The sequence below is a fragment of the Leptonychotes weddellii genome, chromosome 4 (assembly GCF_054177405.1).
Source record: "Leptonychotes weddellii isolate Sample4059 chromosome 4, ASM5417740v2, whole genome shotgun sequence".
NCBI classification, from domain to species: domain Eukaryota; kingdom Metazoa; phylum Chordata; class Mammalia; order Carnivora; family Phocidae; genus Leptonychotes; species Leptonychotes weddellii.
Window position 1 is genome coordinate 126,129,559 of NC_138372.1, and position 24,473 is coordinate 126,154,031.

The 24,473-nt window shown below is 38.7% G+C and overlaps 1 protein-coding gene across 4 annotated transcripts; it reads left to right on the forward strand.

The window, feature by feature from the left end:
* Window positions 1–24,359, forward strand: E2F5 (E2F transcription factor 5). Of its 4 annotated transcripts, none has more exons than XM_081816191.1 (8): window positions 1–526; window positions 15,114–15,223; window positions 16,396–16,557; window positions 18,058–18,101; window positions 19,567–19,631; window positions 20,318–20,435; window positions 22,334–22,378; window positions 23,562–24,359. In XM_081816191.1, exons 1-8 carry the CDS (start codon window positions 293–295, stop codon window positions 23,669–23,671), a joined length of 888 nt encoding a protein of 295 aa, XP_081672317.1. In that variant the 5' UTR covers window positions 1–292; the 3' UTR covers window positions 23,672–24,359. The 4 variants fall into 4 exon arrangements, with proteins under 4 accessions (XP_081672317.1, XP_081672316.1, XP_006727187.2 ...); XM_081816190.1 differs by having other exon boundaries at window positions 4–526; window positions 22,331–22,378; XM_006727124.2 differs by having other exon boundaries at window positions 7–526; window positions 20,168–20,435.
* The last annotated feature ends 114 nt before the right edge of the window (window positions 24,360–24,473 follow it).

Here is a 24,473-nt window from a genome sequence, read left to right on the forward strand (position 1 = left end):
CCCACCCCTCGCTGCCCCTTCTCTTCGCTTCCACTCCTCCTCCCCTCGGTCGTGGGCTTCATTTACGCTTCTCAGGGCTTGGGGAGGGGGCGGAGGCCGGCGCGCCTAGCCGCCCCGAGTCCCGTGGGCGCCGCGCGCGCACCTGTTGTTGCGGGGGCCCGCGACCCTTGGCTCTGCTCTCGGCCTGCGGCGGCTGGAGCGGCCGCTGCAGAGCCGGCCCGGCAGGTGGCGGCGGGCGGGGGCAGACGAGCGGCCGGGCGCGGGGGCCGCAGCACAGCGGCGTGGGGACGCGATGGCGGCGGCGGAGCCCGCGAGTTCGGGCCAGCAGGCGCCGCAGGGCCAGGGCCAGGGCCAGCGGCCGCAGCCGCAGCCTTCCCAGGCGCAGCCTCCGCAGCAGCCACCGCCGCCTCAGCTCGGGGGCGGCGGGGGCGGTAGCAGCAGGCACGAGAAGAGCCTGGGGCTGCTCACCACCAAGTTCGTGTCGCTGCTGCAGGAGGCCAAGGACGGCGTCCTGGATCTCAAAGCGGTGAGCGCGGGAGGCGGGGATGGGGGCGGACTTCGTTGCCCGCGGCCTCCGAAGAAGCCCACCCCCTTGAAGAGTGGGTCGGGCGGCGTGGTGTGGACGCGCCCCGCGGGGACCGGGCGACCCCAAAGCTAGGGCCATGTGGCCGGTGCCCAGGCCCAGAACTCCGGGATGGGGGAGGGACGAGGGACCAGAATGGCCCCGACCGGCCGCACAACCAATAGGGCCCGGCGCCGCGCTGGGCTCTCGACAAAGAGCCTAGGACCTGGAGGGCGCCCGCGTGGCTTCTGGCGCAGGAACCCGAGGGCGACCGAGGGTCCTTGCTGCTCCGCGTCCACCTGTGGCAGAGGCACAGGGGGTACCCGGGCACTTTGGCTGGAGACACCTGGGGATCGATTTTGCTGTTGGGAATTGATGGTTTTAATAGGCTATTCTAGAGGAGACCGTGTTCCCGTTGTTCGAAACAAAACAAAAAACCCGATTTTGCCAGCTCTTCCGGATGAAAGAGGAAAAAAGCGAACTTTCCACACTCATTCCCCGTTGAAATAATAATAGTAATAAAAAAAAAAAAAACCCGCTTCCCTGCACAATTCTTTTCATCGTCCTGATGATTGGGAGGGGCATATTTGATTTTTTATTTAATTTGGTATATGATACAGATTTATAAAAGTGACCTTTGCCGTCACACAGAAAGGGGATGTTTTAGAACTTTGACTCAAGGTAGTGGAAGCGCTCAGTAAACTCCTGTTTCATGAGAACGTGTGCTTCGTCTTTTACTACAGTTTTTCAAAAAACAATATGCAATCAAAAGCTGTTCGGTTAAACAGAATGACTTAACCGTTCCAGGCAGGATTTGGAAGGATTCCACAATGCCGAGGAACAGGAGAATGTGATTACTTGAATTAAAATTCAACCAGTGCACCAAGTTTAAGTAGGAACCAAAGCTTTAAAAACAAATAAAAATTACTAACGAGTCATTAATCACCGCAGACCCCCTCCTAGGCATTTCCCCGATATCCGAAATCTGATTTTATACTGTTGATTGGTCCCAGCACCCAGGGGAGTGCCAGTGGGACCACCTTACTTGGCTTTGAAAGTGTGACCTAGATCATTAAGGTTATGCCTAGAGCAAAGGAAACGGCGTCTGAGCCGGAGAGCATTCTGTAGTATTCCCTGAAGGTAGAGACGAGGACTCCGGGGGACTTGAAGGTTTCTACTAGAGGCCCTCCTCTGAGTGTAGCCCAGGGGGTGATGTTTGTCTTTGAATGCCCTTTCCTTGCCATGCGCACAGTAGGTGTTCATTAAGTGATTGTTGAATTATCTGAATTCAAATAAGGCAGGATGTGTGCATTTTGCATGTTGGCAAGTAGTTTCTACTGTCTATCTTTTTATTCCTGGAATTTCCCCCCAGCTCTGGAAATTCCTTGTTCTTTCTACAGCCTTTCTTCCCTTGCTTCCTCCCTGAAAGTGCTTTATAGTGTATATATAGTATTTAGATTGTCAAGAACTAAAAATGGATTCCGTTTAAAGAATTTCAAAGGAAGTCATGAAGTCATCAGAGAAAGCCAGAGATGTTACAAAACATGGCTTGCAAACTGCTATTCAAAATCTAGACATTGAGTTGTATCCTGAATTTACTGTGTAAATGTACTGTGGTTTCAGTTAAAGGGAATCGGGGAAGTTTGGGGTTTTCCAGATAGAGCTGAACTCAGGGTTTAACTTTGAGGGCTTCTTTCTCAACTCAGCTGGGAATATGATGGAACTTCGCTTTACTTGCCTTTAAATTCTTTGGCTTCCTCTTGTTTCATCTAAAGCCATATAAGTGTTCTCCGGAAGTCACAGAGAAAGTAAGTAGGAAGTGGAATTTAATTTATTGTAACAGCATTGTTTCATTCATCCTGGAACTTTCCTAAAAGTTTCCAAGATTTCTGCAGTAACATTATGGCTCTTTGTATTAATGATTTTTTACTCCTAAAGACCACTTTGAGTATCATTTTTTTCACATATACATGAAAAATATACATATTTATTTACATCTATTTTTCATTTATTTACATATATGTGTAAAATCTTATTCATATAAAAATCTTACAGTGAAATCTTTCCAATGTTTCTTATTGTGAACCATGACATCTACTACTGAAAAATAAGAACAGGATGCTGTATCTTGGTGATGCATTTCTTCTTCATAATATACCTAACTGAGGATGTAGCTTAATAAAGCAAATAAATTCTAATAAAACTGTTTGAGTATACTTTAACAATTAGAGATTAGAAACACCTTGAAGGTGGTTTGTGAAACTTATATATCTCTCTCCCACTCCCACATACTATATGGTCTTACTTACAAAAGTGGGGTGCAGTACTTATCTTTTTATTCCAGTGAGATGACACATTATCCCTTGCTCCTCTCAAGCTATCTGGCTTGCCAATTTATGCTGCTAATAACTACCATTTATTGAGAGTTTGTTCCAGACTTTTTACATATATTAACTAATTTTATCGTCTTAACAACTTGGAAATTTGGGCCTAACATCCCTATTTCACAGATGAGAAAATTGATATGTTAAGTAACTTGCCCAGTGTCACACAGTAGAAAGTGACAGAGTAAGATTTGAAAGAAGACCATTTTTCTATTGTTTATGCTATACTGTCTTTTAGTATTCCTTAAAAAAACCACAAACTTCTCTCATTTAAGTTTTTCAACTATGTAAGAACATAGAATGTTTCTTCTATAGAAAAACACATGATTATTTTTATCCCTCTGCCCATGACAGAAGAAAGAGGTATTGAGCTCCTACTTTATTTTTTTAAGATTTTATTTATTTATTTTTGAGAGAGAGAGAGAAAGAGCATGCACATGCACGCAGCAGGGGAGGAGGCAGAGGGAGAGAATCCCAAGCAGACTCCATGCTAAGCATGCAGCCCGACCTGGGGTTTGATCTCACAACCCTGAGATCATGACCTGAGCTGAAATCAAGAGTCAGAAGCCCAACGTACTGAGCCACCCAGGTGCCCTGAGCTCCTCCTTTAAAAATGAGGGTATTGATGGTGAATTCCACATTATTTCACAAATTAAACTAGGGTTCTACTTTTCCAGAAGTAAGAATTTAAAGCGCTGTTAAGATAGTCATGACTACCTATATATTGTTTTGGAAATTCCTATTAAATATAATTTCTAACTGAGTTTCTATATTTTATTTGTCATTTTGGTGCCACCTTGAATTTCAAAGCATGATTAAGATTGTATTAAAATTGTTTATGTTACTAATTGCCTGCATAATACCTAGGTTAAAATGATAAAGTATTTATGATGTTCCTTATCTCACAGGTCCCTGACTCATACCAATTTATGATTAGCTAATTAATATATGCCCTGGAAGAAATAAATAATTAATCTAAGGCCTTAGTTTGTGACATAAAGCAAAGATTTGGTGTCACAGGATAAAGATAGGATTAGCCTAAGGAAAGATATATGAGTAGGACAGCCAGAACTTTGGGGCATACTTAACAATTCTTAGGACAGTTTCACTTTTTTGAGTGTATACCCCAAAGATTTAGAAACAGTGTCTTAAATAGATAATTGTATACCCCATATTCTTAGCATTATTCACAGTAGCCAAAAGATAGAAGCAATACAAGTGTCTGTCAACAGATGAATAAATAAACAAAATGTGATAGGTACATACAATGGAAGATTATTCAGCCTCAAAAAGGAAGGAAATTCTCACACATGCTACAACATGGATGAACCCTGAAGACATTATGCTAGTTACAAAAAGATAAATACTATATGATTCCACTTATATGAAGTAACTAAGAGTAGTTACGTTCATAGAGACAAAATAGAAGAGTGATTCCAGGGGCTAGGGGGAAGGGAAGAATGGGAAGTTGTTTAATGGTTCAGCATGTTATGGGCTGAACTGTGTCCTCTCAAAATCCATATGTTGAAGCCCTAATCCTCCGTACCTCAGAATGTGACTATATTTGGAGATAGTGCCTTTAAAGAGATGATGAAGTTAAAATGAAGTCATTGGGATAGGCACTAATCCATTCAGACTGGTGTCCTTAGAAGAAGGGAAATTTGGACACACAGACACCAGGATTCATACCCCCAGAGAAAAGCCCATGTGAGGACACAACGAAAGGGTGACCATCTGCCAGCCAAGGGGAGAGGCTTCTCAAGAAACCAAACTTGCCAAACCTTGCTCTTGGACTTGTAGCCTCCAAAACTGTAAGAAAATAAATTTCTGTTGTTTAAGCCACCCAGTCTGTGGTCTTTTGTTATGGCAGCCCCAGCAAAGTCATACTATGGATTTAGAATTTGCCAGAGGATAAGAGTTGTGGAGATGGGTTGCACGTCAGTGTGAATGTACTTAAAACTACCAAATTGTACACTTAAAAATGGTTAAGATGGTAAATTTTATGTCATGTGTATTTTACCAAAATTAAAGAAACATATAAAGCAACAACACGAGATACTACGACATAGCTATTGGAATTGCAAAATAACACAAAACACTAGCAATACTGAATGCTGGCAAGAATGTGGAGCAACAGGAACTCTCATACGTTACTTGTGGGAATGTAGAATGGTGCAGCCACGTTGGAAGACTGGCAGTTTTTAGAAAACTGAACATATTCTTACCATATGATTCAGCAATCACACTACTTGGTATTTACCCAAATGAGTTGGAAACTTATGTCTACCTGCACATGAATGTGTATAGCAGCTTTATTTGTAATTGCCAAAACTTGGAAGCAACCAAGATGTCTTTTGGTAGGTGAATGGATAAATAAACTGGCACGTTCAGACAATGGAATACTATTCAGTGCTTTAAAAAAAAAAAAAAGCTATCAAGCCATGAAAAGACGTGGAAGAACTTTAAATGTGTATTACTAAGTGAGAGAAGCTGATGTGAAAAGGCTACCTACCATATAATTCTGAGTATATAGCATCCTGGAAAAGGCAAAACTATGGAGATAGTAAAAGATCAGTGGTTCAGAAGTGAGAGGGCAGAGCACAGAGAATTTTTAGTGAAACTATTGTGTATGACACTGTAATGGTGGACACATGTCATTACACATTTGTCAACACCCGTATATGGTACAACACCAAGAATGCAGCCTAATATAAACTATGGACTTAGAGTGGTAATGACATGTCAGTGTGGGTTCGTCAGTTTTAACCAATGTGCCACTCCAGTGAGGGATACGGATAGCGGGGGCGGCTACGCACATGTGGGGGCAGGGGTGTATGGGAACTATGCTTCCTGCTCGGGTTTGCTTTGAACCTAAAACTGCTCTAAAAAATAAAATTATTGAATATGCACATAGAAAGCTGACCTGGACACATCTATTCCGACGTCTAATTGTTAAACATCAATACCAGGTGCTTGGCTAAATGGAAAAAAATTCTCAGGAGACTAAAGCTCTACAACACTAATAAAAATTATTATTAATAGTTGGTACTAAATGACTGGCGCTATGCCCAGTGCTTTACTTGTATGAACTCACTTAATCCTTAAAAGTATAAAAGAGAGATTGTCTCCATTTTGCTGATAGGAAAGTGACGTGTAAGGAGGTTGACGGTCAATATCCACAGTAGTTCAAGCCCCATATTGGGCATGGTGCTTCCTTAAAAAACAAACAAACAAACAAAAACCAGAAGAGCTTTTGGGGTGCCTGGCTAGCTCTTTCAGTGGAGCATGTGACTCGACCTCAGGGTTGTGAGTTCCAGCCCCACATCCAGTGTAGAGTTTACTTTAAAAAAATATCCACAGTGAGTGACACGTAAGTTTAGGTAGCCTGCTGCCAGAAGTGATGCCCTGAGCCACCATGCTAAGCATATACATATGTTATTAAGTTTAAAGGTAACTATTAATAGACCAGAAACACACTTTGAACTGCTATCTCATTTTAAGGGCGGAAAATAACAGCTTAAGTCCATGAAAAAGAACAAAAGGTAACATCATGAAAGCATAACACAAAATACATCAAATGAGTGATAATTGAAACCTGTTTCTATATTACACATGAATGTATTCAATTCCTTTTTCTTTTTAATAAAGTTGTGGTGTTTTTTTTGTTTTTTTGAGAGAAAGAGAGAGTGCTAGTGAGTGGAGGGGAGGGGCAGAGAGAGAGAGGGAGAGAGAATCCCAAGCAGGCTCCATGCCCAGCAGGGAGCCTGACATGGGGCTTGATGTCAAGACCCTGAGACCATGACCTGAAATCAGAGTCGGACACTTAACTGACTGATCTACCCTTTAATGAAGTGGTTTAGATGAAAAAGAATTCAGGTGTCTATTTACAAGAAACTCGCCAACTTTAAAAATCTCAAAAAGTTTGTTACACCAAGCAAAAAGAAAGAGAAAATAAATTAGGAATGAGTAATAATTTTCAGATAGTCTACTTTAATGGTATAAACGTGTTTTTGAGAATAATATCACAATCCAAGGATGAATTATAAAAGTCAAGCACTTGTTAGCTGACTAAAGGAATGAAATGTTTGAATAGGGTTGCCTGTTGATATGGATCATACATCTATTTGGGTGTCTGAATTGTATTAGCTGTTTCTTTGAATAAGAATATTTTTTATAAATACATTTTTTTCTAGATTTTGCCAGTTAAAACTGAATTGTCCCTAATTATTCTCTCTTTATACATTAAACCTAATATGTTTGTGGAAGGGAGGATTTCTTTCTGATTCATTTTTTAAACTTAAAGTATAATTATTGGAGTAACATACAAATAATAGAAAGCTCGGAAATAGATTAAAATAAAAATTACCCAGTATGCCATCACCCAAAGAGAACCACTGTTTTCAGTTTTCTATATTTCTTCAACTTGTTACACCTTTTTATAGCTGAGATCAAACTTTTATCTTTCTAAATTATAAACATAATTTGTGATGGCCTCACAAGTTACATCCATCACATTAATCAGAATTAACCTTTCTTAACAGACAGGCATGTAAGTTGTTTCTAGGCTTTTTCCCATCTCGTTCAACAAATAGGAGTTAACCATTGTGTGCCTCAGTCCCTTCCTTTAGTAGATTGCAGCTTACAGTTGTAGGGGAAAGTCAGGGAAATGGGCAGTTGCACACTTCTTACGCTGTAAGGTGGGTTTGGAAGCACCTACTGAATATTATTTCTTGTATTTTTTGGAGATGATAGCCTCAAGCTATCTTTTTTTTTTTTTTAAAGATTTTATTTATTTGAGAAAGTGCATGTGCGCAAGCATGAGTGTGGGGAGGGGTGGGGGCAGAGGGAGAGGGAGAAGCAGGCTCCCTGCTGAGCGGGGAGCCCTACATGGGGCTCCGTCCCAGGACCCTGGGATCAAGACCCCACCCAAAGGCAGACGCTTAACCGACTGAGCCACGCAGGCGCCCCGCCTCAAGGCTTTTCTACGTTGGACTGCTGTCTTGTCCAGAGGCCTGAGCTGTGTCTGCTTTGTGAGTTGTTGTCCTTTCTATAGTTTCTCTCTTGTGCCCTGATTGCTCCAAGGTGCCTCCCTACTGTCCCAGATGGTACTTCCAGTTCTCCCGTGGACCTTGAAATTAAATAGCCCAACTGTTAGGAATCATATAAAAGGAGTAACGAAGGATCCAAATGGGGTGAATGTTTTGAGTAGTGAAATACACCTTTTTATATCTATTTTTGCTCTTTAGAAGCCTTTTTGTTCTACTTCATTGAGCTTGACTGCCTTCCAAAGTGTTAAATAGTGAGTTAGTGAGATAGGTAGGGGTGTTCTCTTTTGTTCCATGCTACACCTTCCAAGAGCAAACTTTTCTCATTACTTTAGGGGAGAAATTGGATCAATAATTGAAATTGGATCATATGGATCAATAACACAACTGCAATGCCTACCATGTGCCAGGCACTCTTCTAAGTGTTTCAGATATACTCATTTAATCCTCAAATAACAGCATCTTAACAGTCCTACAGATCAGGAAATTGAGGCGCAGAGAGGCTAAGTAACTTGCCCAGGGTCATAAAGTTAGTAAGTCAGGCCCATCCCAGAGCCTCTCACGTCTGTGTCTGCCACCAGCACAAGCCCAAGTGGTAGAATAGCAGATGCACACTGAATTTTGCTCTTGTTTTAAAAAGTTAGTACTTACGAGGAGAGAATTTCCAAAGCCGTTGAAGACTTGGATAGGCAATCTAGAGTTTGCAATTTACAGATTTCAGAGTTTCGGCAGGCTTTACCTACTTAAACAGATATTTTATCAAATATCTTCTTTTTTCTTTTGAGTAATCTTTGGTGACTTGAGTAAAACAATAAAACACGTTTCTTTATAAAAGCTTATGCAGGGTTTATTAAAAGGCTCAAGCTTCTAGTTATAAAATAAATAAGACAGGAATACGAAGTATAACTATGGAATATAGTTGATAATATGTAACAACTTTGGTGACAGTAGCTAGGTTTAACATGGTGATCACAACATATATAAATGTTGAATCACTAAGTTGTACACGTGAAACTAATAAGTTATTGTATGTCAACTATACTGCAATAAGAACCAATTAAAAATAAAAATTAAAACAAATTTAAAGCTTATGCATTTCAAAAATATTGGTACATATATATCAATATGTTTAGGAATGACTGTTTGGGGTAGCAAAAGCATTGGAGATTTTTTAGGAGGAATTTCTTTGGGGCAGGATACTGAGTTGGAATTAAAATACTGTGTGCTTAGTGCTGCTTCTTCAGGGAGGCCTTTGTATCCATAAAGTTAGTTCTTTATTTTTGGTATTTAATTTCCTTATTGATTCAATGTCCCCTGCAGACCCATTGAAAGCACATGGCAGCCTCTTCCAGCAGCTTTCCCTTTTGCCTCCACCTTAAGTAATCTCTTTTTTTCAACCTCTTATAATACTTTATCTCTACAATATGGGACTGTTTCCATTTTTATACCTCATTCTCTAACACAAGGTGTTACCCACAACCTTAGATATGTATACAGTTCTTTTGTTACAAGTACCAGTGGTACTTAAATTGCTTATTCAGTGCAATTTTTTTTTAGTTTGGGAATTTTGACGGCACACCACATTTATTTAAAATCTTGAAATTATAGAGCCCGTTTGAAAATGTTTTGCCACAAACTTATTTCATGAATATATAATTAATGTCAAATTCCATTTGATTATCCATTAGCTTTATGAGTCTGTACCCAAAAAATGAGGAGAATGGTGTGAGCATTTAATTAGGTAATATTCTTTGGAAGATCCTATTACACAGTTATCCTGTTACTGGCTTATAAATGGTTCTTAGCTGTGATTTGAAATCAGACATTCTGTGAGTTAATTATCTTTATCAGTATTTGAAATTAGCTAATAATCAGTTCAAACCTTATCATAAGATAGGTAACAGAAAATACCACATGACACAGTCGAAAATGAGTTCACGGGCGCCTGGGTGGCTCAGTTGGTTAAGCGACTGCCTTCGGCTCAGGTCATGATCCTGGAGTCCCGGGATCGAGTCCCACATCGGGCTCCTTGCTCGGCGGGGAGTCTGCTTCTCCCTCTGCCCTTCCCCACCCCCATGCTCTCTCTCTTTAATAAATAAATAAATAAATCTAAAAAAAAAAAAATGAGTTCACTTGGTTTTAAAATTTTTTTTTTAATATTTTATGGGCACTCTGGGGGCATCACTTGGGTTCTTTTCACCTTATTGTCAGCGTCCTATCTGTATGTGTGTGCATATATATATATAACTAACTGACTTTATATAGTGTTTCCCTGGCACGTTTTTTACTTTTAGATTCTGGCCCCACTGACTGTAGTATTAGTTTCCGAAGCATAGTAGCTGAAACATTGACTACACATGTATTGACAGTTATGGTCCTGGAAGAGAGTAAAGTACCTGCTTTGCAGATGGAGAACCTGAAAGACGGGTTGTTTCCCATAGTTATTGTGTGTATGTTAGCGCATTTGAATGCAACATCATGCTCCATCAGAAGAACATTGTTGAACAAATGAGCTGCAGCTAATCTTAACTCAAATAAACCTACAACATAATCTCTCTCCCTCCCCCAGAGTTGACAGTGGGTCTTAGTGGACTCATTTGTTAAAGTGAAGGGGTGGGGCCAGGAAATTCTTAAAGCCCTTTTTAGCACTAACATGTGATCTCTCTCAATTCTCCTGATTTATCTTACCCACCTCTAAAAAGCATCACAAGCTTTAATTTTGTTCCACATATAGATACCACTTTGTTTGCAATTGGTGACATAGTTTTAGAAAAGGATTTACTATTTGGAGGGGAGATGTATTTCTTTCACAGGGTTGTTTATTTTCCCCCAAAACTGAGTTGGTTTGTACAAATAGATGCTTCCTTTGTGTTTTATAGGTCAAATCTATAATAACAAATGTAACCTTTTAAAGTAAATTTGATGCATGCACATGTGCACTTATTCAATAGCCATGTGGCAACATGGGATGAGGATGTACCCATTTGCTCTCTGCCTCCCCCTTGACAGTACCCAGGCTGTTCTCCAGGGCTGGAGAAAAGTGCACACTGATGCTCATGGGTCTCAGTTTAAATTCACAATGACTAACTTCAAGAGGACTAATACTGCGTCCAGCATTCCTTCTACAGTATTTACTCCTACTCTCCTAGATGAATATTTCATCTTTCTTCTAAACCATTAACCATCCCCTCCCCTCTTCACTCCCCCTCCAACCAACCTCCACTTAGGAGAAAACAGAAAGCAACCAGAAGGAAATGTCTAAACTCTCCCCCTACCTGGTCTATTATCCTACCTACATCTGCACCAGAAACTCGGCTGGAATGCAGTTATTAATATGCCTTGTTATTATTATCTAAGGCTAATCCTCAGCTCATCTGATTCACATTCTTTCTTGCCTACCTGTAGCGGTCCTTTCTCTCTCCTGCATGGTTAATTATCCCTCTGCCTCCATTATTGGATGATTCTTATCAGCATAATTTATGTGTTGAATTAGCTCCCATCTTTAAAAGAAGAGAGAAAGGAAGGGGGAAAAAAAACTTCTTGGAGGGACCCCATAACCCCCTACAGCTACTGCCCCATTCTTCTGTTCCTCTCTGCAGCAGAATTCTTCAAAAGAGTTGTCTGCTGTAGCTTTCCTTCCACTCTTTGTTGGACTCTCTCCATTAAGGCTTTGATTCCATTACTCAGTCAAGACAGCTCTGACCAAGGTCACCAGTGACTTGCCAAAGTCAAATCCATGATCAGGTCTACTGCTCATCTGACTCACCGTGACAGCGGTACTTGACCTGGTCACTCTTTCTTACACTCTTCCCTTGGCTTCAAGATGCCACTCTTTCTATTTCTCTTACTTCAGTGTCAAGTTGCTCCTCACTTCCCAGATCTTAAACACTGAGTACCCTGGGGTCAGCCTTTAGACATCTTCTCTTTCTAATTTTACCTCCTTAGGTGAATCCATTTACTAACAACTACTGAAATGGTATCTCTAGCTTGGACTTCTCTGCTAACCCACACACTCATGTCCAGTGGTCTTCTGAACTTCTCCCTTTGGAGGTCAAATTATCCAAAGCCAAGTTCCTGATTTCTAATGCCTCAAACCTGTTCTTCTGCAGTCTTCCTCATCTCCAGTTGCTCATGTCAAAAACTGTGGAGTTACCCTTGACTCTGCTGTCTGGATCTACTGCTTGCTATACCTTCAAAATATATCCCGTATCTCACCATTTCTCACAATATCCTCGGTTACCTGTTCATTCAAGCCACTAACCATCTCTCGAATGGATTATTGCCATTGCTTTTGCAGTAGCCTTTTTTTTTCTACCCAGAACACCCAGAGAGAACATTTTAAAGCAGGGCATTAAGTGACCATGTGCTTAAAGCCTTCCAGTGGCTTTCCATTTCACGGGGAGTAAGAGCTGAAGTCTTGACAATGGCCTGCAAGACCCCAGTGATCTGGCCCCTTGCTATCCGTGTGTTCCCATCTTTATCTCTGTCTCTCACTACCCCACCCCCCGCCTTGTCTCCCTCCTTTCCTCCCCACCCCTTTCTCTCACCGTTCTCCCTCTCACTCACTGTTCTGGCCATACTGGGTTGCCCGTCTTTCCTTGAAGAGTAAGCATATTCCCACTTCAGAGCATTTGCACTTGCTGCTTCCTGTCAGATATTCTTCAGGGTCACTTTCTCCATTCAATTCAAATGCTACCTTATTCGGGGAGCTTTAAAATGCTGTAAATATAGCCCCTACATGCATTCCTCCTAACAATTATTTGCATATTATTAACTCCTTTCCCCTCTTTGAGGGCAGGGACTTTGTTCCGTTACTACTCTATCCATAAGACACAGAACAAGCCTGGCACATCATAGTGGCTAAATGAATGATGATGATGGTGATTCATTGTATGATTCTATTGAATATGATGTCTTGAATTACTTCATAAAACTTCAAGAATTCACACAACTTTCCGAAACACTGCATAAAATGTGATAGGTCCGTATACACACAAACTCTAAATCATCCACGATCCGCGTAGCAGACAATTGTGCTAAGATTATCTAGTTTAATCCCCACAATTCAGATATGTTATTATTGCATTTTACAAAAAAGGAAATGAGGCTTCATGAGTCTGAGACGAGCTGAAGATAGGAAGTGGCGGCGCTGTGACTGGATCCCTGTGTGCCGAACTCCAGAACCTACGGTCCAAAGAATGACGGGGCTGCTGAAATAAAAACCTCCTTGGAGATCCTTTTTAAGTGATAATGTTCTGTACTCGCTGGTCATTTATGTGTTTGTATACTTAAATAGAAAAGTATTTAAGACATAATGTTTAGTTTTGGAAATAAAGGCCTAAAATTTGTCATGTTAAAACAGTAATGAATTATAAACTAGATTATAAACTTTAAAAAATTTTGATCAAAAAGTGAGCTCTGATGGCTCTTCGCCTGATAACTTTGGATAGCTCTTGCAGTCTGGTTCATACAAACATGTCCTAATACCCTAACCGGTGAGCTGTTGCTATGGTTGTGAAGGCTTTTGTGTGTGAGTACATAGATACAGATACCGTAGAGCTGGCTTGAAGGGCTCTGGGTTACTTCTCAAGAAGACCTCTTGCGAGGGAAGTGAGAGATGAATCCTCAACTTCAGATTTTTACAGTTAACTTTGCAGGAGATTATTGCTCTTTAGAAAAACAGCCTCAAACTCAAGCAACTTTATGAATGTTGATAAAACAGGAAGGAAATTGCTAAGTACAAGGGAAGAGGAGATCAAGGAAACCATGCCTAGCCCTACTTTTAATTTTCTGGTTCTCTAGAAGAGATGGAACCAAAATAGTCAGAGTTGGGGACTCAGAACCTCGGTTTCTTGTTCTTCATTCTTCCTGCCACATCTTATTTATTCTCCTGGTCCACTGATTGAAGCATGAATCCCCTTCCTGAAGGCCTGAATGATTAATTAATTGGACAGTGGTAACTTGGTATTTTGGTAGCATGATAAATGGATCAATAGAATCGACATTAAATGCCTGTGAAGTTAGTCACACTTGCTCCTGTAGAAAGAAGGTCCAGATTGCAAATAATATGCTGTCCCGGATTGTGTGTGTGTGTGTCCTATGTTTTTAAAGAATCAAGAAAGTAGTGATGCCTTGGGAGAGCTGGTAACCAATTATATGAAACTAAATTCTCTTCATTAATTTGGATAATGTGCTGAATTTTGTAAGGACATAAATGTGTTTTTTCTTTACTACCATAACTCTTATCACATGACTCCACATTCAAGATAGGTTATTGTCTAATTCACCCCGAAAAAGAGCTGTAGGGTAACTTCTTTTTTAAGGTCTGTCTATTCCATTGGGGAACAAAGCTCATAAATATGAATGGGAACCAATTAGAGAAACAGTATAGCATTCCTGCATTTATTCGTAACATGGTAGCATGAAATATTTTTGTTGACCTTACTTTTGTTGAGTCAAACTACCAAGCTTTTGTATTATATTTGTTGGTACCACAACTTTGTGCTATAGATTTTGATTTCTTGTTGATTTTATACTTTGTGTTGGGATGGCATGATTCACTCCTCCATTTTCACTGTGAGTTTAAAACGTGTAGATAGTATATTTCGGTACTACAAGTGTTTGTATAATTTAGAAATCCCCCCAAGTCTCTAGACTTAATTATTAACAGGTTGCTGAGATATAATTTTTCAAAGTTTCAAAAAACAATTAAGGCTGTTTTTAGACAAGACTGTTTATGAAAAGAGAAATGAAATAGGAAGTGACATGGGTAGACAATTAGTACTCCTCCTCAGGATTAGTCCATAAGGTGACGTGAAGTATTCTTATTGTGTTCTTTTATTTCTGTGGGCTTTGTGTCATGACCCTTCATATATTTTTTTCCCCACTCTAACATCTGCTGGCTTTTAAATGGAATAATTTCTTTGGTATTTGCAATGTTTGAGAGATGCTTTGAACATACCCACCTATTGTTCCCAAGCAACTGACCAGGTCAAATTTGGGATTGGGCTGTCATGCTGTGTGAACTTAATAAGCAACCTTTTTTGGCTTTAAAATATGAATTGTCCTTTATTTCATTGTTCTTTGCCTCCCCCCTTCCCCCCCTCCCCTTTTTGAAAACAGGCTGCAGATACTTTGGCTGTGAGACAAAAAAGAAGAATTTATGATATCACCAATGTCTTGGAGGGAATTGACCTGATCGAAAAAAAGTCAAAAAATAGCATACAATGGAAGTAAGTTACAAACTAGTACCCTACTCTAAAACCTTTACTTTTCTTCCTAATGCTCTGTAAAATCTGACCTTTCTACTGTTTAGCTCTCCTAAATCCTCTCTCGGCCCTCTAGTCTCACCAGGCCCCTTGTCTTTCCCTGGACACCGCTCTGGGTCTCTGTATATGTCACTCCTGTGTTGGCGTGCTCCCTTACTCTGTCTACCGTTTGATTTACACTCTGAAAATTCAAATCTTATTTTCTCCCTCAAGTTACTCATTTGGCACACACTGCATACTGCGTTGTATTATTAATCCCGCTCTGCCTAAGTGTTTAGCTGCCCAACTAATATAAACTCCTTAAGAACAGGAACTATGTCCTATATATAGAATATGTACCTTATATATAGTAGTTGATTGAAATGCATATTGTTGTTTGTTAACTGTTGTATGGTTGTATGTTTGAATGTAAAAAATACTTTCTGTTCTGCAAATTTGTCCCCTTTGTCCTTAGTTTTTTGTTTTGTTTTGTTTTAAAGCCAGAATCTCACCAAAATATTAAAAGGTTGTAATTTATTTTACTAGCATCTCAGCCTACGTCATGACACTTCCAGGTGTGACTGTTAGCTTTGACATCCTTTTGGTGCCAGTCACTAACTAGCCTGGCCTTTCAGATGACAAACCATTCTAGAATATCCTGAGAACTTATTTTAGACTTTATGAATATTTTCATTTTCATTTTTTTTAAAGATTTATTTATTTATTTATTTGACAGAGACACAGCGAGAGAGGGAACATAAGCAGGGGGAGTGGGAGAGGGAGAAGCAGGTTTCCCACTGAGCGGGGAGCCCGATGCGGGGCTCGATCCCAGGACCTTGGGATCCTGACCTGAGCTGAAGGCAGACGCTTAACCAACTGAGCCACCCAGGCGCCCCGAAAATTTTCATTTTCTGTATGGCAAATGCATTGAGAATTTTTATAATTTGATTGTTCTTGCCAATAAATTTTCTAAGCAAATATATTCAGAGGTACAATGTTTAAATTTTCTAAGGATTGTAATGCTTGATTTTTAGAAGATTATAAGGATTTTTTGTCTTGAATAAATTACTAATTCAGTCAGTTTTTATTATTATAAAAATTAAGTGATGTTAACCTGGGCTTGATACTGGAAATATTAATTCTCATATGTTTTTAAGAGGTGTAGGTGCTGGCTGTAATACTAAAGAAGTCATAGATAGATTAAGATATCTTAAAGCTGAAATTGAAGATCTAGAACTGAAGGAAAGAGAACTTGATCAGCAGAAGTTGTGGCTACAGCAAAGCATCAAAAATGTGATGGACGACTCCATTAATAATAGATATCCTTTTAAATAAGTGACACATAGAGCCAGAGAATTTGTATTTATATATTTTCCAGTCTGAAGATCAGTTATTTTATTCTAGTGTTCTAAAAAGTTTTGTAAGTGAATATAATATTTTAATTTTACAATATCATTCTAACAATTTATACTAATATTTGAAAAGTTTTTACCTCTTAAACTACACAATACATCTATTAACATTATTCCTGTGTTGCATTGAGAAAAAAAAATTCATCCACTTTCAGTCTACCATTGATAGGATGCAATATGCTAGCTAAAGTGTGCTTAGGGGGTCTCTGAATATTAGAAGTCATTGTTAAATGCATAGGTATATTTAAATAATTATGCTCAGTATTCTGAAGTGGCAAAAATTCAGTAACTCTCAAAGTTTTGAAAAATTAATTTTGGCTTGAAAATAAAATATCAGGGACCTGCAATCAATCCAGGATACTTTCTGCCTAATATTAACTCAAAGATAGTACCTACTCCAGGTTGGGGACCAAGGCTTATGTATTTATCATATTATGTGGGGGAAAAATATTAGGGGTATACTTCATGTGTTTCTTAAAAGCACTATTCTCTCAAATACCAGCGATTCTCTTGATTTGTAAACTTGCCTGTACTCTTATGGAATCTCTTAATGGCATTTATCTTCTACTACCTCTCATGAATTTTTGACTAATGTATACAATTAATTTTTTATGTTGTTTTGGTAATTTGTTGAATAAGTCCATGATCTCATTTGCTATTTCTACAGATCAAAGCTCAACAGTTTGATAACAATGGGGTTTTCAAGCTGTCTTTTTTTTTTTTTAAAGATTTTATTTATTTGACAGAGACACAGCGAGAGAGGGAACACAAGCAGGGGGAGTGAGAGAGGGAGAAGCAGGCTTCCCGCAGAGCAGGGAGCCCGATGCAGGGCTCAATGCAGGGCTCGAAGCGGGGCTCAATCCCAGGACCCTGGGATCATAACCTGAGCTGAAGGCAGATGCTTAACGACTGAGCCACCCAAGCACCCCTTCAAGCTGTGTCTTGTGGAGCCCCCAAATACAAAAACCATTGAACTAGTTGATCTTGGACTTTGCTGCACTGCTTTCCAAGATTCTGGCCATTTCCAGTTCCCTAAACCATGACCCAGGAAGATTCTCAATTTGGTCACTCTCCACTCCTACTGATAGCATCCTTTTCCCCACCGGTATCTTCGCCTCCAGAAGCCCTGTCTCCTTGAGCAATATGCACTGTTTTTCATCTCTCTCAAAGGTCCTCATATGTCACAGAAAATCAAAAGTGACTTCTTGGAGCAAAGGATGGGCACTCCTCTTATGGACCTTTGTCTTTGCCTTTCCAGCCTAAAGGCTTTTTTTTTTTTTTTATCTTACCATGTGTGGCAACACCTTCATGCATTTGGTCATTTTGTTTTGGCCTACAGATTTATTATCTTAATTTAAATGCCTAGACCTTGGTATACATGTTGTTCCTTAACTCTTATGACAGTACATTTTCCTATGTAACTCATGAAGACATCTGTAATTGCTTTAATGGTAAGTACTGTTAGTCAGTTTGTTCTAACATTCTTCCTCTGATCGATCTGTTTAGTGTAGAGTGATTCAACATTCCCCAGGCACTCACCCGAAGTCATTATTTTCAGGACCTGTGGACATTTTGTGTCATTCTGCAGTGCTCTGTAGTTATAGGTTGCTTTTGTTTCTGTTCTCATGACAGTAACTGCTTTTCAGTTTTCATTTCACTGACTGCATTGGTAGGTGTAAACTGTGTGGGAGGGGCAGCTAAGTCAGAGAAAGATTAAACAGCAGTCTCCAAGTCACAGAATTGTAGTGTCGGTGACCAAATTTGAACAAAACATGGTTCTCATTGGCACTGTTTATGAAACTGTATGAAGCAGGTGTGCTGGTCACAAATGAACTCAAAGAAAGCATGAGGGCAGAGTTAGGTGAATCCATTTTATAACCAGGACAATTATTCCTAACCCTATTCCATCCCCTGCCTCCATGTTTTCTCCTTGAAAGGAAAATACAGTGTATTAGTAACTATAGTGGGAGGCGGGCTGTGTTCCCATAATTATAACACAAGTAAAATGAAATTTTGCATACATATTTATATTTAGTTATGCAGGGCTTATTAAATGGACAGTCTTATGTATTATGCACATAAAAAAAAGATCTGCTAAGCATCTTGCCAAGTGAAATCTGACTTTCCAAGACTATATTGACAATATGTGTGGACTTACTGCTTTAGTCTGCCACCATATGTCCTGAGCTTGCTTGCTTGCTTTTTTTTTTTTTTTTGATTTTATTTGAGAGAGAGAGCGAGAGAGTGCCAGAGCATGAGCCAGGGGAGGGTCAGAGGGGGAGGGAGAAGCAGGCTCCCCACTGAGCAGGGAGCCCCATGCAGGGATTGATCCCAGCACTCTGGGATCATGACCTGAGCCAAAGGCAGATGCTTAACTGACTGAGCCACCCAGGCGCCCCTGTCCTGAGCTTTCTAAGAAAGTTTGGGGAAAGTATTTTTAATCTTCAACTCAACAGAGTCTGCTGTAGAGTTTAGCTTTAAAATTAAGTTCACCTAAGCTCAAGTTTTCACAGTATCATATCTAATCTCTAGGATCCCTAGTCACTTAAGTAATTTAAAAATCTCAAGTAAACAATGTTACTTGAGGCTAAAGGTTTCCAGAATTTCAGACTATACAAGACTGAATGAAAGCACAATTAACTTGAGCTGAATTTGTTAATGAGAATAATAGAGCTAACACTAAGTATTTAGCCTCTTCTAAGATCTACTGTTACATGTATTACCTCAGTTAATCCTCAAAACAAGCCTATGCAGTATGTTATGTTTCCCCCATTTTGCAGAATTAGGAACCAAAGCCCAAGGTCACCTAACCTGGGATTCAAACCCAAGCATTCTGACTCCAGAGCCCATATTCTTGCCACTGTATTCCAAGATCAATATTATTTTCTAAAATTTAAAAATATTTTTTTTCACCAGGTGATACACTTTTGGCCATTCAAGCACCTTCTGGTACACAGCTGGAGGTACCTATTCCAGAAATGGTAGGATAACTTTTCTTAAAATGGATCCATTGTCTTAAGAGGGTCAAATGTTTTCTCTTTAGCTGAATAAGAGCTAATTGTGTGTAAACACTTTCAAATTACTGCTTTCAGGTTTTCTACCTGAAAGTATTGATATCTGAATTTGGATGACTTTAGTAAAATTATAGAAGTGACTGAATTATTTAATTTTGATTACAAGTTTTATTAAATTTGTTTTGAGCTAGAAAATATCAAGGAATGAGTAATGATATGCAGTCAATAATCTTTAAAAAATCAGTTAAAATCACTATATCTCTAACTGATATAACAATCCTGAGGAAAAAGTTCAACTTAAATATCAACAATAATAGATTGCTTTAAATTGGGCCTTTTTCAAAACATTTTCTAATTGAGTCAAAGACATTTATTGACTTTGCTACATATAATTCTATGCTATATAATAATTAGTCCCTAGTAGCTTTGCTTAATTTTTAATGTTCCAAGGTAGTTAGAAATGTTAATATTTATTCATTTGTTTATACCCAATAACTTTAAAGGGTCAGAATGGACAAAAGAAATACCAGATCAATCTAAAGAGTCATTCAGGACCTATCCACGTGCTGCTTATAAATAAAGAGTCCAATTCATCTAAGCCTGTGGTTTTTCCTGTCCCCCCACCTGATGACCTCACACAACCCTCCTCTCAGCCCTCCACTCCAGTGACTCCACAGAAATCCAACATAGCAACTCAGAATCTGCCTGAGCAACATGTCTCCGAAAGAAGCCAAAATCTTCAACAGACAACAGCCACAGACTTATCATCAGGTGGGTCTAGAGCCTTTGTTTTAAGAAGTCAGAAGGGAGAATATGAATATGAATACCATATTAAACAAGTTGGTGAGCTTTTTTGAATTTGTCAGCGTGACCAGCACTGGGATAGGTATTATGAGGAAAATTTAAAAACAGATCCTGCCTTTAATTGTATTATTACAGATTTGTTTCTTAGGTAACGTAGACATATAATCTGATTGTATATTCAGACACATACAATTGAATACAGTATAATGTGGTTAAGACTGTGTAGAATTATAAACAGTGACCAAGGAAAAGATAGTTAATGGGCCTAACTTTGCAGTTTTCCTTAGGATTCCATGTTTGGAATTAATCGAAATTTGTTCATTTTCCCCCATTTTTACTATTTACATATGTCAGGTTTTTTTTTGTTTTTTTAATCAGAGGTTTGTAAGGCTCTTTTCTCTCTTAGTCACTCTAGGATAAATGATTGAAATGTGTTCTAATTACCTTTAAGAAAAGTCAAACTGGTGTACAATATAGTGACATTTGCCTCCTTTCTTCATATTCCTTATCACTATACTTTTTATTTGCAAAGCTTAGTTTTAAAGAGCTGAAAAAAGGTCTCAACTCCAATTTTGGAAATCTTGCCTTCCTAAGTTGTTTAATCTGAAATGAAAATAACTAAAACTCTAAAAACTGGGCATCAGGAATAGCGTCCACATCTAAATTATAAAAATTTCCTTGGGCACTCAATTTTTTTTCCGTGGTTACACGGCTAGGTATTTAGCAACTACTTACTGATTCAAATAAAAGGCCCATGGCAGATATTCTGTCAATGGTTGCTGAATGAATGACTTAGACTTAAGTCATGCCAGTCTAGATGTAATATTGCAGATCATTAAAAACTACATTGTATACAATCCCCATGTTTATTTTTACCTTTGGCATGTGTCTCATTGGAATGTGCTGTGAGCCTTACTACTCTGGGAGTTCACAGCTTTTTGTCCTCCTATCCTCCCTCTGTAACTATTTCTGTACTTTCAGGGATAGAATGGGGGTGCACAGTGGAAAGTGTACTCCTTAAAAAGCTTATGATCTAATTATAATCTAATGGGGAATGTATAAAGACAGGCAAGTTTTACGTAGTTTAACTTAAGACACAATTAGTACATTGGTCTCCACAAAGCATTAAAAAATTTCTGTATATAGTTTTATATTTGGAAATAGTAGAGAGAATAACCTGGGGTCAGATTAGAGAGAAGCTTGAATATCAGACTGAGTTGGGACTTTAGCTCATAAGCCAATGAGGATTTGTGAGCAGGGAAGTAGCATACTTAGAACTGTAAACTGGTAAGCACAGAAGTAACACGATTAGGGAAGATGCTTTTGGGAAGCAGAAGGATAAGAGGCAATGGAGACTGAAGAGCTGATGTCTGCAGTTATACAACTAGGAAAGAACATTAAAGCTAAAATGGGTGATAATAGGATTGGAAAGAGAAAGATTTGAGAAATATTGTTTAGGCAAAATAAAGTAACTTTGATATGTGAGATCTGGAGAGAAATTTAACAACAGGTGGAATGGAAAGTGATGTTGAAGTTTTAAGGTTGGGTGACTGGGAGAATTATGGTACCACTGACTTTGTAAACAGAGGAGTAAGTTTTGGGAGAACGATGATGAGTCTTTTGATCTACATCTTGAGTTTGGAAGTTTAAAAGTAATGCCAAGCAGAGTAGGTGCTTGTGAAAATCGCATCTTTCCATAAAGTTCAATTACTTTAACACTGTGTTGTTAATCAAGCTGCTGTTTAAATTAGCTGTTGCATATATACTGTTTAAATATAAACTGCATTTAAATATAATTGCCTTCTACTATTAAAATATATAAATAGAAATGTAACAAAACTTTATCACATTTCTGTTTCCAGCAGGATCTATTAGTGGAGATATCATTGATGAGTTAATGTCTTCTGATGGTAAGTAGTTTAAAATTTTACTACTTTATATATCAATAATGCTTTTCTAGAATTTATAAATGGCATGAGTTAAATGTGGAACCTATACTTTTTAACTTCTTAACATACTATGACGATTCATGAAAAATCTCCCACTTAACAGTAAATCATAGGCATCCTTCAGAATTTTTATTTTCCTGCATTTCGAGAAAAAAGAGCCCAGAAGGGGATACTTATTACCATCACTGAATAAATTTCTACAGTTAGCACACTGGCCCTTTCACATCTGAAGAATTTGGCCAGGAAGAGTAAAATAATATGTAGGTAATCTCAAAACCCAGTTTTGTAAATACCCCTACTAAGGCCAATTTCAAGATACCAATGTGAAGTACGTGAACTATTATTAACATTAGCCAAGTCGCCATCTGTTCTGAAATAATTTTTAAAACTCTTAAAAATACAAAAAAAAAAATTGTAATTACTTTAATAGTAATTCTTTTGGCTTCACCTTTCTGTAAGTTCTTGGATTCAGTCCTGGTTCCTAACAAATATAGCCAAACCTAGGAAGTTGCAACTGTTAAATAAGCAAATGGTACAGTAACCATTTGAGATTAAACATTTCTGTAGAAACAGAACATCAGCAAATTTATTAAGTCGAGTTCCTACTTGTTTTCAAAGTGTAAACTTATTTAGCAGATCAGAGGACATTCTTTGACCAATTTTTTAAAAAAAATATTTATTTATTTGAGAGAGAGAGAGAACGAGCATGAGTGGGGGGAGGGGCAAAGGGAGAGGGAGAAGCAGACTCCCTGGTGAACAGGGAGCCCGATGAAGGGCCTGATCCCAGGACCCTAGGATCATGACCTGGGCCGAAGGCAGATGCTTAACCGACTGAGCCACCCAGGCATCCTGACCAATATTTCTGAAGCACATATATTAGTGTGACAAGTTCAACCAATAAAAATTTTAGCCTCTTTTTCTCATGCTATACCTATGCATACCAATGCATACATTATCTTTAAATGAGAATCTCTCAAAATATACACCAGATACAAGTCAAATTAATTTATTACTTTTTCTATTATATACTATAAAATATTCTTACATGTAATTTAATTTGGATAGATGTATTTGAGAGTATTTTGTTAAACATTTTAACTGTATGTAAAAACCGTGTTTAACACTGAATTTGTTTTGCTTGCAGTGTTTCCTCTCTTACGGCTTTCTCCTACCCCGGCAGATGACTACAACTTTAATTTAGATGATAATGAAGGAGTTTGTGATCTGTTTGATGTCCAGATACTAAATTATTAGATTCCATGGAAACTTGGGACTGTTATCTACCTCTAACTGTAACATTTTAGACTTCTTAACAACCTAAGTATTTAAAATAATGAATGTAACATCTTTTTAGTTCACTGATTCTGAAGTGTTCTCTAATACTTTCTTTTTAACTTCACAAAACTTCAACCATAAAAACAAAGGGCTCTTTTCAACCACAAAAACAAAGGCCTTTTTCAGGGGAAAATGTGATTTAATACCTACAAATCCCCTCTACCCTCAAGTAATTATATTCTGGGATTTCAGCTTTTCTTCCAATTCTGAATCCTTCTGTTTTTTTCCTCTTATGAGAGGAAAGTTAAAGTAGACTTACGGCCATCTAAAACAAAAAAAAGTTGGCCAACGGCTCATCACTTGTTTGTCTTGTATTTTTTTTACTGCCACGAAACTGTCCGTATTTCTGCGTGTCCTCCAATCCAAACACACATTCACTGCCACTTATAAAGTGAAGGATGTAAAGTAGGATATATTAACTGTTTCAGTGAACAGATTTTGTGAAGTGCCTTCTGTTTTAGCACTTTAAGTTTATCACATTTTGTTGACTTCTGACATTCCACTTTCCTAGATTATAGGAAAGATCTGTTTATGTAGTGTTTTAAAAATGTGCCAATGCCTGTACATTAACAAGATTTTTAAAAATAAAACTGTATAAAACATTTAATTTATTGGTCTTTTTGGGGTATCTGCTGTATCTCCAGTGTATTACAACTGAGCCATTAATCTTGTCGCTTCATCAACATTAACTGGTTCGTTTTCACGACACTGCTGAGGAATC